We start from the raw sequence: 16,274 nt of genomic DNA on the forward strand, positions 1-16,274 counted from the left end.
ATCTAACTTACCTGCATGCATTTGCTAAGTGTTGCATACTACTGCTCCCCTGTAAATCAAACAAAGTACAATTCCTAATGCATTTTTTAACTGTTCTATACCCAGTAACTTATTACTGAAAAGTATTTAATGCTTACCTGTACCAGGCTTGCTTGGTTCTAAAAATAAACAATTTATTTTTATACAACAACAATTGGCCTAGAGTTCCGTTCTTGAGTATGTGAATTAATTTGCTGACTGAGTGTGTACATCAAATGCTTAACACTGTCCTCTGATACTGCCTTACTGCTCGACCAAGCTACCACTATTAGAGAGTAAGGTTCTATATAACTTTAACCTCTGCCTACCTTTGGGGACTCTGACTCTATACACACTGTACCTCACTTTGGTGCAGTATATATAGAACCAGTTACTACACCTGGACAGTTGCAATACTGCTATTTATATTCTTTATTGTGTGTTTATGAGACTTGGTAGCAGACTTTTTTTCCTCCTAAGCAAATATTTTCGACATACATTTAGGAGGAAAAAAACAGAAAAAAACTGTCTTTTTGATTATGACATTACTTTCATTCATTTATTGCTCTCGTTTTTCTGCAGTGCGCTGGAAATATGCAAGAACCAAAAGACCAGATCACTAAACCAGACATAAAAGGTTTCTCAATAGAACAGTCATCTAGGGAATTGCAGAATGTTATGTGAATGCAACCATGCAGGTGAGTTGGTGTAATCTTACCTGACCCACACCCGATTCTGTTTCACAGACATGTAAGCATATAGGACTGAATATTAGATTTTAAGAGATGGTCGCGCAGATGCTGTGAAGGAGGCACAGCAAGACCAAAAGTCCCTTCCTCAAATGATAGTAAATGTTCAAAACCTGTCGCAACGGTCTCGTAGCTGGATGCCAAAATGTCCATAAGCAACTATTTGCGGATATCGAGACCCACATCCAGTGCACCTCAACCAAGGGCCAGTGCTGCCCAGAGCCCACCTCATCCCATGCATTTGCCAAATCCAGGCCAAGATCATAGCCTAAGAGAGACCCGGAGCAAAAACCCCTATGACCCTTGCATAGCCATCAACATTGCCAGCTATTAAATAAAGGATGCAAGACAACACAAAGGGTAACAAATAACTTCACTGTTACATGCAGCATTTACATTTGAAAGAATAAGATATCCTCACAGGCTCTGGAGCACCAGCCCCATATCCATCTTGACCAGATCAACCATGCTCAAGCTTAGGAGTGACTTGAAGGCACACCTCGTCAAAGACTACGATCTCCTGATGAATTAATAGTCTGCGTCTCCTCTCAGAACTCGGCTACCGCCCCAATCACCTGCTGACTGTATCTTTACCATTGATTCTGTACAGTGCTCCACTGTCTTTGAGCTGGGCTCACGCTTTACCACAAACAACATACATATACTAAATGCTGATGGAAGCCTGGCCCCGTTCGCAACTGTATTTCCTCGTGGAGGTTATATGATGAACGTCAGCGATGGTTACAATCCGAAGCAACTAATATACTCAACAAGATGTTCTTCCAGGAACTATGTAGAGAAGAAAGTGTGCTGTATTTACACAACAATACAAATACCAACAGGAACTGAATGCTGTTGTGTTGCTGTAACACTATCAACATCTGGATGGCCTTGCATCGTTGCACAGAAAAAATGCACATCACAGATGTAAAATGAGAGTGGTGAGCCTCTTTAGAAATGTCATCTGGGTTATCATTTGAAAACCATCTGACACATTATGGTAGCTAAGTTTATTTACCTTTGCAGAACAAGAGAATTTTAGTAGATTTCAGTTGTGGATCATAACAAAAATGATATTTCAACATACGTTTTTTTTTCTCTCAAAAACATATGTACAACCAGAGACCTTGTTTGTTGGTGAGGAATCCATCTGAACTCGTGAATCTGCCTCGAGTCCATTGTGGTTTGTAATGAGGAAACAACTACAAGACAAACTATTTATACTTTCTCAGTCTCACCTGGCACCATGCCATTGGTCTGGAATGGATTTGTCGAGGGCAGTGACGGCTGAGGGGCAGTCGCAGATGTTGCAAATGGGTTAGTGAAGGCTAAAGAGAAGAAACACAAATGTACAATAACCTGCTGAAAGGAAAACAATTCAAATAGAAAACAAACATTAAAGTGCTAAACTGAGGAGATTTATTGGCAAATTACATATGAATAAAAGAAATAAAATACATAGCACCAGAAACTTAAAACATTTCTAAATGAATATTGTGCAGCATTAAAAGCAATATGTTAGTCACTATATAAGTTGATACACTTTGAGACACAATAACTGAAAAAGTAGTACAAACTCACATTTAATGGGTGAAGATCAACAGGTCAAAGACGATCAATAAATACAAAAAGAATTTGAGAAGTGCAGTTAGTGAATTCAGAGCGAGGAAGCTACCAGTAAAGATGCTAGAAAAGGTGCTGTAATCAAAAGAAGTCCATTCTCCAGGTGTATATTAGGTAAGATGATTTATTAAGTTATCGTGAAGAGCCCCACAGGAGCAGCCTTCCAGCTGCTCAGCCCATTCTTCAACTGACTCTCTCAAACCTCCACATTGCACAGCATCACCACACACCAACATTCCACACCCCAGTCACAATGGCTGAGCAGCAGCAATAACATTTCTCCCTTCTTTACAAACACTAGGATAACATTAGCGACTACCCCATGCATGTCTACAAAATAGCAAAACGAGAGTCCCGAAAAGTGCATGGAAGTAACAAGTGGAAAGAAGCGGCACACATGTTGCTGAACTCAGTAAGTTAACATATTGCAAATATAAGTATAGGGATGGTACACGTCACACTTTAAAATGTAATAAGAACATGCATGTAAGTTGTTCATTGTAAAAGACCATTCATACTAATCACCATAAATAAAAATGAAGATATGAATATAATCAGAATACATGCAAGTAACCTGTTGAGTGCAACCATATTGCCATTAAAAATATAGGGAGGTGGTACACATCAACATGTCACTATGATCATACACTCAATAAATAAAACAAACGCACCTCGCACATCTCTCATTCCATTAACAAAAACACCATACACTCTTCCACACCTCAGCTCCTCTACCAAATCCCTAATGCCACAAACATACCAGCTGGTAGGCCGACATGAAAGACAACACGCAGGGAACCAACCACTGAAGGAGCAGTAGAGACCACCCCATAGCAAAACAAAAGGAGGGAAGCCCTCTCAATCACAGCACACTAAAGCATCACTATTACACTTACAAGTGGGAGATTCACTTACGATCCTTCCTCAACCACAGAATGGTGATGGACCTGAGTGACTTCGTCTCATCCAATAATCTCAAACACAACACCTACAGTGAGTGATGTACCTACAGGTTGAAGTGGTAGACCTAAATGACTTATCCTCATAAAGGCATCACAAACACAGCACCAACAGTGGGTGATGTTCCTACATCATCCCACAACTGCGTTGTAGTGGTAGATCTGAATGACTTATCCTCATAAAGCCATCACAAACACAACACCATAAGTGAGCGATTTAACTCCGATCAACTCACAACCACAAAAATAGTGGCAGATTAGAGTGACTTAACTCATGCAGTCAACTTTTTTAAGAGTCTGATCATTGGAAGAGGCTTCAATCCAGTCCTTCTCTGAAATAGGACCATTAGAAATAGAAGAAGCATCAATGGATGCAACAACACAGTCAAAATCGTCAATAGTGTAATCAGTTAATGGTAAAGGAAGTCGAGAAAGGCAGTCAGCTCTGAAATGTTTCCCGCCTTGAATGAATTTAATGGTGAAATTGTACTCCTGTAATTTAGAGAGAATACGTACAAGGAGAGCAGAAGCTTTACCAAGACCATCACCTTGTAAAAGGTAGACAAGTAGTTTATGGCCGGTAAAGATTGTAAATGGACAGCCCCAGAGATAAGTTTTAAATTTGGAAACAGCCCAAACACAAGCTAACGCCTCCCTCTCTATTGTACTGTATTTTGATTCAGCAGGTGATAAAGATCTAGATGCAAAGGCAACTGTATGATCTTTTCCTGAATTTTGTTGAACAAAAACAGCCCCAAGACCATTTAGACTAGCATCTACAGTGTCGGTACAATGAAGACCATGAACAAATGGACTGAGAGCAGGAGCATTAACAACTAACTTTTTGATATTGCTAAAAGCTGTGTTATCATCACTGGACCAGACAAATGTAGTTCCTTTTTAAGAAGAGATCTTAATGGTTGAACACAATAAGAATAGTCTGGCACAAAACGAGCATAGTACTCGCAGAGACCTAGAAAAGATCTTAGAGCATCTTTATCAGGTGGAGGCGGAGCTTTAACGAGAGCCTCTACATTGCAAAATTTTGGTTTAATGCCTTCCGGCGTGATAGTATGGCCTAAATAATCAATCTGCTCAGCTAAGATTTTACATTTATCAGGTTGAACAGTAATGCCTCTTGCACGTAAAATAGAAAACACTTTATGTAAAGTATCGAGATGTGATTCTCTACTTTCAGTAAAAACAAGGATATCATCCTGGAAGGCCTGAACATTAGCAACATCTTTAAATAAAACATCCATAACTTTTTGAAATACTGAGGCGGCTGAGGCTAAGCCGAAGGGAAGTCTCAAGTATTTATATGCCCCAAAAGGGGTGACAAAAGTAGTAAGTTCTTGAGAATCAGCATGTAACCCCTTCAGTGCCACGCCCTTTCCCCCTCCTGTGCCGGGCGTTGCACTAGTGGGTGGGGTTCATGACGAGATAGTCTCGTCATGGGCACAGCGCAACCGTGCTCCATGACGAGACTATCTCGTCATGGGCACTGAAGAGGTTAAAGGAATTTGATGATATGCTGAGTGTAGGTCAATTGTCGTAAAATATTTAGCATGACCAATATTAGAAAGCATCTGTTGAATATGAGGAAGAGGATGGCAATCAACTATAATGTTACGATTTAAGGACCTGAGGTCCACACAAAGACGAAAATTCCCATTTTTCTTTTTAGCGAGAACAATGGGAGAAACACACTCAGAGGAATCAGTAGATGTGATGATACCATCTGCAGAGAGCTTCTCTAATTGTACCTTAAGGTCATTTCTGACACTAATGGGAACGGGTCTGACTTTGTGGGTTACAGGTGTAGCATTTTTCTTAAGTCTGATAACATGTTCAAACACTTTGATGTTATTAATTTTATCACTGAAGACAGAAGGAAATTATTTCTTTAAAATATCAATTGAATACATTTTTTCAACACAATTGTCAATAGACAGTAAAGGAAGGTCTCCCAAGACAATAGGATTTTTGTGAGCAGGTTTAAGGATAATACCTAGTCTGGCTAAGTCCTTCCAACCTACAAGATCTCTGCCTCTGATTGCAACATAAACTTTAGTATTCATAGATCTTCCAAGTATTTGTAGAGAAGTAACAAAGAAACCAAGCAAATCAATATCTTTTTCACCAAAAGCTTTGGGAGAGATGTCAGGAGCGTTAAGTGCGATGGAATGGCCCCAGTTGTTAAAGAAAGTGGAATCAGCCAATACTGTGATGGGAGCCCCAGAATCAGCCATAACTTGTAAAGGTTTGTTATTTATGAAAGCTTGGCAGAGGGGACGTTCAAAATCTGTAGAAAGAAATGGTTCATCAATAGATAACATGAGATTGGAAAAAGTATTGGTACAATCAGAGACAGAAGATGGAGATGATGAGGAAGAATTATTCATTAATTCAACACTGTGAACTTTAACAATTGGAAATGTACGTCGAGATTTGCAAAATTCTTGGAAGTGACCAGTTTTTTTTGCATTTGCCACATTTTTTTCCTAATGCAGGACAAGATGGAGAATTTGCAATATGATTTTTGTTACCACAGCGAAAGCAGAAGGACCTTTTATACTCTTTGTTAACTCTGATGGCAGAGACAGTAGAAGAATCTGTATTATCAGAAACATAGGAAATAGGAGAATGACCCTCATGACCTGACAACGCATGTGAAGAAATTATAGAACGCTCAATACTTTTTCCAATATCAATGACTTCGGATAATGATGGATTACGACAAGTCAAAAGACGTTCTTGCATTTTCTTCGAAAAACAATTAAAAACAAATTGATCTCTAATAGAGATGTCAGTATAATTGTCAAATTCACAAGTAGAGGCGAGGACTCGAAGAGCAGCTACATATTCTTCTACGGATTCATCACTGGCTTGTTTTCTTTTAAAGAAGGAGTGTCTTTCCAAGAGAACATTTGGTTCGTCTGAAAATTGTTTAAGTTTTCCAATTGCCTCAATGTAAATGTTCCAGGTTCAATCACCAGAGGGTCTAAGAAAAGGAGGTAAGTTGTCAAAAATCTTTTGTGCTGCAACACCCAAATGATTATAAAGAAGAGCATGTTTCCTTTCCGGAGAATATTCTTTTCCGTCAATGGCAACCAAATAATTTTCGAAAATATGAATCCATTGTTTCCACTCGATTTCTGGTTTGCCTGGCCTTTGTAGAAATGGTGGAGGATGTAATGCACTATCCGAAGAAGACATGGCTTAGATGAGTAATTTAATACTTGCAGAATGTGAAAAATTTGAGAATTTTGAAGTATTTGTATATAGCCTTTTTTATTTTTTTATTAAAATTATTACTTAATTTGTTCCTCTAAGAGTCTTTAATTGCTATTATTAACATTCTTCTTGAAGAATAATGTAGAATAGACAGCTTTTATAAGTAGAACAATCAACCTTCTTAATTGGAAGGTTAAAATCCTGGAAGGAAGTATTCCAATGAAGAGTGTTCTTAATTTGTAGACTCTGAGAGCAACACACACCTCTGTTGCTATGTAGCCTTTGTTGACAAGGAATTTCAGAGAGTAGAATGTCTTTCTGACTAATGTGCAGCAGAAACAAAGGAAAGTTCCAATACACGAGGCTTGAATAGCGCTCGTGCTGACTGGAATGCAGGAAGTTTCAGTTGCCAAGATACGCATAAACACCATGCGTCATAAATTGGATGAAAGCTCGTGCTGGATCACAAGAGCTCGCGCTGGGCCAGAGACCGTAAATCCTTCTTTGTTAGGAGCGCGCATGCCAGCGCGTGATGGGATGACGGAGAGCTTGCTTTCAAACGCGGTCAGTTACTAAGACGCGTTTTTTAAAAAAATTTGGCGCGTGAGGATTTAAGAACGTTTCCTTACTGTCTCGCGCTACAATTAAAGTTTAAGGTATAATACGAGCTAGTGCGAAACAAATAAATGATCCCACCTGACGGAGCGTGTCCTGCGGGTCCGTAGTGGCAACACAGTTTCAAATGAGCGATGATTCTTTCGAAGAAGTCCTTCACGATAATTGAGATCCGTAGAATCAGGGCAGCGGGTAGTAGGAAGATGAGACGAGACGTTTCTTCACCCCACTCCTGGTACCAAAATATGTAGGATCGTATAAATGACCTCTGAATCAGAAGTAGAGTAATTCTTCTTTATTAGAAGTCATCAATCAAAGGACCCGCAGGGAAACAGCTGTTGCTTTGAAGAGAGGCAAGCTAGAATCAAAGAGAGGAAGTATTCTAGAATACAGAGAGAAGAGAGAGAAAAGAAAGACTAACGAGAATGCTACAATAATGTTACCCAGTAAGCATCTGTTCTTGGCATGTAGCGCTCTTGGCATGTAGAGCTGTAGATTCACAGGCTGTGCATAGCTCGCCATCTAGTGTTGGGTACGGATGTTTGCACTTTGCTTTTCTACGAATTAGTCTTTCCAGTCACAAGGTAGGCGACTCCTCCTTTCGGTGATAGTGCGCATGGGCATCGACTCCATTGTTAGATTGTTTGCCGCAGAGGGTGAGAATGGAGTAGTAGTAAAGACTAGAGATGTCCATGCGAATGTATGTAAATTAAATAGAGAACTACAGCAGATACAGGTATCTGGGGAAGTGGATGGGGGCATGTGAATCTACAGCTCTACATGCCAAGAACAGATGCTTACTGGGTAAGTAACATTATCCATTCAAGGTATGTAAGCTGTAGATCACATGATGTGCATAGACTACATAACAGTATTCTCCCAAAGTGGTGGCTCACCTGTAACTTTTGGAGTTGTCTAAAATAGTGTCTTAAGTACTGCTTGACCCACATTGGCTTGTTGTCTTGCTAACAAATCTACACAATAGTGTTTAGTGAATGTGTGTGGTGTAGACCATGGTGCAGCTTTGCAAATGTCAACTATGGGAATGTTTCCCGAAAAGCTTGCGAGTGGAATGTGCCCTAGGGGGTACAGTTAGAGTTCTCTTTGCTTTTGCATAGCAGGTTTGAATGCATGTAACAAGCCACCTTGCAATACTAGATTTGGAAATAGGATTGCCCTTGTATGGTGGCGCAAAAGCAACAAAGTTGTTTTGTTTTACGAAAAGATTTTGTCCATTCAATGTAGTACAAGAGTGCTCTTCTAACATCTAAGGTGTGTAGAGCTCGTTCTGCCACTGAATCAGGTTGAGGGAAGAATACGGGTAATTCTACCAACTGATTTGTGTGAAATGCAGATACACCTTAGGTAAAAATGTAGGATTGGTACGAAGAACCACTTTGTCTCTGTGTAGTTGAAAAAAATGGTTCTTCTATGGTTAATGCCTGTAATTCACTCACTCTTCTTCATGAATTGATTGCAATGAGGAAAGTGGTTCGCATTTTAACATGGGCTAAAAAGGTGGGGCCCAATAATCTTGTGAGGACTATGTTAAGATTCCACACTGGAGCAGGTGAAAGTTTAGGTGGTATGACTCTTTTTAGTCCTCCATGAAGGCTTTGATCACTGGTACTCTAAACAACGACAAATACTGTCTATCGTGTAGATATGCAGCTATTGCCGCTAGGTGTAGTCTGAAGGAGCCGACGCGGACTTGCAAATGTAACAGATAGCAAGCAGATGATGTTTTGTATGGAAGCATCAAGAGGGTTGATATGATTGTTACCACAATAAACAACAAATCGCTTCCACTTAGCTGCGTTGCAGGTCCTTGTAGTAGGTTTTCTAGCCTCCCTAATGATAGTCACACATTCTGGTGGAAGGTTCAAGTAACCAAACTCTCAGACTTTAGGAGCCAGACCACGAGGTTCAGCTGTTTGGGATCTGGGTGTCTGATTTCTCCATGGCTCTGTGTGAGGAGACTGGAGGTTAAATGAAGCTTTTGATGCGCAACCAGAGATAGCTCCAACAGGGTTGTGAACCAAGGTTGACGTGCCCATGTGAGAGCTACTAGGATTAGTGTGAGAGATGTTTGCCTGAGCTTGTGAACCACTAATGGAATGAGTGGGAGAGGCGGAAAAGCATAGGCAAATATCCCTTACCAGTTCATCCATAGTGCATTGCCTTTGGATTGCGGGTACCTGGAGGCAAAACATGGGCATTTTGCGTTTTGGTATGTGGCGAACAGGTCTATGTGAGGTACTCCCAAACTTTAAAAGTATGGGATGAGAACCTGAGGGTGGAGTTCCCATTTGTGTATTTGCTGTCTCTGCCTGCTGAGGAGATCTGCAATCTGGCTGTTCACTCCTGGGAGGTGTTCCGCTAGGAGATAAAGTTTGTGGTGAATGGCCCACCTCCTGATGTCTTGGGCTAAGAGGGACAGTTGGAGAGAGTGCCCCCCCCCTGTTTTCGTATTTAATACATAGCTGTCATGTTGCCTCTACGAACCAAGACAGCTTTGCCCTCCAGGTGAGTCTGAAACGCCTTGAGGGCTACACAGATTGCAAACAGCTCTAGATGATTGATGTGGAGCAACTCTGCTGTTGACTCCACATGCCTTGGACTGTGTGCTGTTGTATATGAGCTCCCCAGCCAGTGAGGGACGCATCCGCTGTCAGTACTATCTGTGGAACCGGGTCTATGAACGGCCGTCCTTTTGACAAATTTTGTGAGTTCCTCCACTGCAGAGAGCGAGGAGTACGGCCGGTTACCAACACTAGATCAGTCAATAGACCCTGTGACTGGTTACATGACTGGCTAAGCATTCTTGAAGTTGACGCATGTGCAGCCTGGTATGGGGAACAATTATGATGCAAGATGCTATAATTCCCAGCAGTTGCATATAAACCCGACCTGGAATCCACAAATTGGGTTGAAACTGGACAACTAAAGCCTGAATATTTTGAATTCTGGATGCGCTGGGAAAGGCCAGAGCTTTTTGAGTATCTAGCGTGGCTCCTAGGTAGTCCGGAGTACTGGCTGGTTGGAGATGTGATTTTGTCACATTGATTGTGAACCCTAGCGGAATCGTTCTGAACGTGTGCTGAAGACCTTGCTGGTATGTGCCGGTATTGAAAAAGGCAGTCATCCAAGTATGGGAAGACATGGATGCTTTGTCTTCTTAGGTGAGCAGCTACTACCGCCAGACACTTTGTGAAGACTCTGGGGGCAGTGGTGACTCCGAATGGGAGTACCTTTAACTGGCAGCGTTGACCCGCTACTACAAACCTGAGGAATTTGCGATGAGCGGGATGGATTGGAATATGAAAATAGGCGTCTTTTAAATCTAGAGTAGACAAAGTTGCCTTTCTGCAGCAGAGGAAGTACTTGTTGAAGTGTTACCATGTGGAAATGATCTGACTGAATGTAAAGATTGAGTTCTCTGAGATCTAATATCGATCTGAAAGAACCATCTTTTTGGGGTATTAGTAAGTAAAAGGAGTACACAGCCGACCCGTGATGCTGGGGTGGTACGGGCTCTATAGCCCCTTTCAGAAGTAGAGACTGAACCTCTTGTTTGAGGAGGTGTAGGTGATCTGGTGAAAGTGTGTGTGACTTTGGTGGAATATTTAGAGGAGTGTTGATGAACTTTAGGCAGTAACCAGAATGGATAATTTGTAGTACCCAATTGTCTGTTGTTATTGATTGCCAGATTGGTAGGAAATCTGACAATCTTCCCTCGACAGGTCTTAATTGGTCGGGGGGAAGTGGAGGCAAATCACTGCTTTGTACTGGAGGGGGAGGCACGTGTGTTTGAACCCCTGCCCCTGCCTTTGCCGTTACCTCTGTAACCCCCTCTGAAGTAACCCCTAGATGGAGAGGGTTGGTTATTTCCCTTGTAGGTGGAGGTGGTCTCCGAGGAAGTATTTTTAGAACCTCTGCGAAAAAAAGGGCACCGAAAGGTACCACAGTTTTGTGTTGACTGAAGGGCTCCCATGGATTTGGCAACTTCAGTGTCTTTCTTCATTTTCTTTAGTGAATAATCTACCACTGGGCCAAATAGTTGTTCCTTATCAAAGGGGGTATTTAATATGGAGGTTTGAACCTCGGGTTTGAACCCAGAAATGCGAAGTCAGGCATGCCTCCTTAAAAGGACACTGGTGTTCATAGCTCTAGCAGCAGTGTCTGCAGCATCTAGGGAACATCTTATCGCATTGTTAGAAATAAGTTGTCCTTCACGCACCAGGTCTTGTGCTTTAGATCTGTGTTCCTGGGGCAAATATTGGATCAACTGCTCCATCTCGTGCCCAGTGTGCACAGTCGTATCGTGCTAGCAATGCCTGAGTGTTGGAACATGCCTGAGGTTCGCTGCCTGAGAGGCCACCTTTTTTCCACGAAGCATCAAAAAGTTTGGATTCTTTATCCGGGGGTGGAGCATCGCCTGTTGTTTGCGAGTTGGCTCTTATCCTTGCATTGAACACAACCAGGGCGTCTAGTGGTAACTGTCCCCATATATATACTGGGTCCGACGGTGCTGGCTTGTACTTGTCTACACTAGGGGTAAGAATATGAGCTCTGACCGGGTCATTAAAGAGGTCATCTACATGCCTGAGCATCCCCTTCAGCATGGGAAATGTGTGTGATGACTTCTGCGTGGCACTGAGGGTTTCAAAGAGGAAATCCTCTTCTAAGGATTCTTTATGTAGCTGCACTCCATGGTAGTTGGCAGCTCTACCCAGTAATTCAATGTAGCCTACACTGTTATCTGGTGGAGAGGGCTTGGTAGGGTAAAAATCAGGATCATTGCCTGTGGGCGAATTGTTGTAATCGTCCCATGGGTCTTGTAGTGGCTGATTATCATCCCCATTGTCATCCCCATCATCCTGGTTGTCAGGTGTATGTGGTGGTGAACATTCAGGTGAAATTGGCTGAAACTGAGGGGAAGGAGGTGATGGAAGAGGAGGGGGGGGGGGGGGGGAAGGGTTAGTTCCAACAGTTCTTTTCTTCAAAGGAATGCGATATTCCTCTTCTGTACCAGCCCTTCTTTTTAAAGTCACTTTAGTGGTGATATGTCCAGTCTGTGGATTACTATACCACACTTTTTGTTTCGGATCCGGTTGTCGATCGGAGCATCAAAACTGTGCTTTTTCAGTGATTTTGGCACATCTGACTGTTTCTATGCCTAAATTTTCGGTGCCGGAATCGTAAGCATTGGTGTCTTTGGATCCGAAGTGTGTTTCGGTGCCGAATGGTGGGGGTCGGTGCCGGACTTGTGTTTCGACCCCGAAGGTCTCAGCTCAGAGCTCGATTTGGACGGAGTCTTTTTGGAGCTGGAAGGCTTTTTAGTTTGCTTTGGTGCCGAGCCAGAAGGCGGGGCTTCGGAAGCGTGTTCTAGGTGCAGACCAGAGCCCGAGGGCACAGGTTGGACCGGAGCCTTGTTCTGTTCGGATTGCTGCAGTCCTGTTCTCTGTGTTGAGGGGACAAACACAGGTTACACACTTTGTGTGAGTCGGTGCGCGGGTACTTTGCGTTAAATCAAGGGCAGAATTTGAAGTGAGTTCGTTCCTTCGACTGCGGGTCGGCCCGACGCGGGTAGGCCCAACAACCTTCCACGAGCTTTCCGATCAAAAGATTAGTTTTAGTAAGTAAATACGATACGCGATAGAAAGGGAGATGTGATAGAAAACAATACTGTCGGGGTGAGTATCTTGCACACCGAGGTAAACCGAAGGAACGGTGTCGAACCGGAGCACAGCGATAGACGTCTGAACGAGATGGCGGAAAAAAACAATCTAACAATGGAGTTGATACCCATGCGCACTATCAGCGAAAAGAGGAGTCACCTACCTCGTGACTGGAAAGGCTTCTTAGAAGAAAAACAAAGTGAAAACATCCGGACCCAACACTAGACGGCGAGCTATGCACAGTATGTGATCTACAGCTCACATGCCTCAAACATTCATTTTCTTCTCTAGTTTGGCCGGGCAATTAACCTCTTGTAACCTTGGTTTCTATAGTTATTTTTTCCCAGCTTACTCATGTAAGTTCTTGCTTACCAACTCGTCGCCAACATTTTGTAATCAAAAGAAGTCCATTCTCCAGGTGTAGATTAGGCAAGATGATTTATTAAGTTATCATGAAGAGCCCCACAGGAGCAGCCTTCCTGCTGCTCAGCCCATTCTCCAACTGACTCTCTCAAACCTCCACATTCCACACCCCAGTCACACTGGCTGATCAGCAGATATAACATAAGGCCACTTCTCTTGCAAACTTCGCCTATAACCCACAAAATTCTATTCTTTGCTACAGACACATAGGAGGATGTCACGCCAACAGGATAAATTCAATATCTAACAGATAATTTTTTTTCTTCTTGAAGTTCCTAACTCAGCATGCCTAAGAGAAAAAGTGTCAAAGCCTCTGGTGGAATTTGGGATTGGAAAACTGTAAATTGGTTCTTGCACCCATTCTACACACTATCTAGAAATCATGTGCCCCAGGTTATCCTCTACCAATCACAAAGACAGCTTGAGATACTCCCTCACAACTGGGCAATGAAAGGTGGGGCAGAATGGCAGTCACTGTTGATAGGTAACAGGATTCTTTGCATCAGTGGCTGGGACGTGGTGATTATCGCTACTGCTGGATGAGTTCTACCACTGGAAGATAGGCCACTATTGCTTAATTGTTCTCCCAAACAGCCTGTATGGATCCACTGGTGCTAGCCTTTGCTGTACCCTTTCAAATGGATTTTGGCTATACAAGCCGTTTCCCTACACGAAGATAAGAGTTTCAGCTACTCCATCTTTTGAATCTCGATGTCTGTGAATCATTCAGAAGTTGGATCCTAACAAGGTTAGATCTAGATTTTCTTACCACATGAGGGGTCAAAAAAGTGAGTCATAGCTAGGATGCGGTCTAATGGGAAGTTCATGGCAGTAGCCCAATGCAGACAAGTCCATTGTGTCCTTTGCTGTTGTCACAAGTACACATACCTTCCTTCAATATCTCTTGGAAATGTTCCAGTTTCTTCTCTTTAGCTCTACATTTAAATAACTACTCCATGGTGTCCCATTAGGCGTGTTTACAACAACCCAATAATGCAGAGGGAGTGCAAGGCTTCGGAATAGTTACACAAGTCTGTCACACCCCGCATAAAACACCCATTCTTCGACTCTCCGTCATGATGTAGACCTGGATCTCCTTCACTGGGGCAGATGTAGACATGGATCTTTGGGTGTCCATCACCGGGGGAGATGTAGACCTGGATTTTTGGCTCTCCATCACCGGGGAAATGTAGACATGGATCTTTGGCTCTTCATCACCGGGGAGATCTAGACAGAGATCTTTAAGAGCTGTGTTTCTTTCTGCATCAACAACTACCCATTTATAGTCGGAAGCTAGTTTCTTGTTCAGGAATTCAGTGTGAGAGTTGCTAGCCTTTCGTTTCTTCTTTGTTACTTTTTATTAATGGGTGGGGCTGATAAAGGCAATGGAAAAGTGTTCATGATGGGCTCCTGAAGGCCAATAACCAAGCAACAATTGGTATTGCTTTTTGTTAATCGACAGACGCTTACAGGTAATGAACGTCTGCGCTCTTCGAGCAATTTGAGCAAATATAATTTTCCTTGCAGCCCTGTTGGTAACTTCATGAAAACCTATGTCATACTCTACTGGTGATATGCGCAATGGTGGCCGTTAATGGGCAAAAATGGCTGCGCCCCGCCTTTAGTGAAGAGAGCAGATGAGTGTTTAAAGCTGCATTTTTCTAACAAAAAAATCATCTTGCTGCTCCTTAAGCAAAACACGTAACATTATTCTATTTTCTTAAGGGTGTTACGTTCTTTGTTTAAACATGAAGCTTCCACCAACAAACTTATCTGCCCATGTCAAGGCGCTCTCTTCACCCTCCCTAACTCACCCAAGGAGGCAGAGGTGTTAAGCTCCATGGGGAAAGAGGAGCAGCACAGCATAATAGAAGATTCATGGGCGCATGCCGTAACAGCTCTGCGTTGTCTTGATGACGTCAGACGTAGCCATCAGCATAAAAAAAACTCTTGACTCGTTTTTGTGATGCTGTTATGGAAGCTGGTCACAGAAAAAAGTAATATTTGTAGATGTTGTGAGTTTCAATGCTGCTCTTGGAGGCTAATGTGCACATAAAGAGTTCTTTTGCTATTCGCAATGAAACCTTTCAGAGAAAAAATAATTATAGATTCATTTTAGATTCAATTTGACAAATTTACAGTGAAACTTTCCACTCTGCAAGTTAACAACTACGACGGTCATGTTAACCGTAGGATTAAAATCAAATTGAAAAACATCTAGAGACAGAGGATGAAACAATGTCATGCTTCTGCTTCTCACTCATGCTCTCACCCATCCCCCAAAATTAAAGACAGAACATTAACCATTTATGTAAAATAGGTGAGAGAAAGAGATGCTCGTGAAGTGGCTGAATTGCATATTGTGAAACCTGAAACACTGTTCTCAAGCCCAGCGTTCCCGATTGACCAAATTATGAGATCTAAGGCAATAATTTTATTTAGCAATGCCTCCTTTTTATTCATCATCAACTATCAGAGCATCTTCCAATACATGAGCTCAGGGTGTGTGCTGTACAAAAACAATGTTCCACCATGTATAACAACAACTTGCGCCACATTTTGCTGCACATGACAACTCAATTGCTTCTTGGTTCACACTACTGGCATCGTCGTTGGTGGGAAGGAATGGGCAAAATAGTACTAAAATACTAAGGTGAAACCCTTCCTTTTGTTAAAGAAATACACCTGCTTGAACTTTGAAATGTCATTGTTACAGGATGTTTCTTGCATGATTTACAAGCCAAACTGATCCATGGCTATGCACAGGTTCACAGAGCAAAGCCAGAGCAATGGGTCAGCTCTGCCTCGGCTCCCCCTTTAATTTTGTTGACTCACCCACCTCTAAGTAATAGTACGGACAAGTCAGTGTTCTCATTTGATCACATTTGCAGCAATAGAAGGTAAGTTGTGATCAAAGATGGTAGTGGCACCTGGATAATCTTCAGAAATATAATAAATACAGAAACAGT

At 42.2% G+C, this 16,274-nt stretch overlaps 1 protein-coding gene across 1 annotated transcript in view; it reads right to left on the minus strand.

The window, feature by feature from the left end:
• AGFG2 (ArfGAP with FG repeats 2) overlaps positions 1–16,274 on the minus strand; it is a 567,631-nt gene that overhangs the window by 133,221 nt on the left and 418,136 nt on the right. The window contains exon 10 of the mRNA XM_085639598.1: positions 2,006–2,095. Coding sequence (XP_085495724.1) covers positions 2,006–2,095 — 90 coding nt within the window. The remainder of the gene's footprint in view (positions 1–2,005; positions 2,096–16,274) is intronic.

Source organism: Triturus cristatus, chromosome 12 (genome assembly GCF_964204655.1).
Source record: "Triturus cristatus chromosome 12, aTriCri1.1, whole genome shotgun sequence".
Taxonomy (NCBI): Eukaryota; Metazoa; Chordata; class Amphibia; order Caudata; family Salamandridae; genus Triturus; species Triturus cristatus.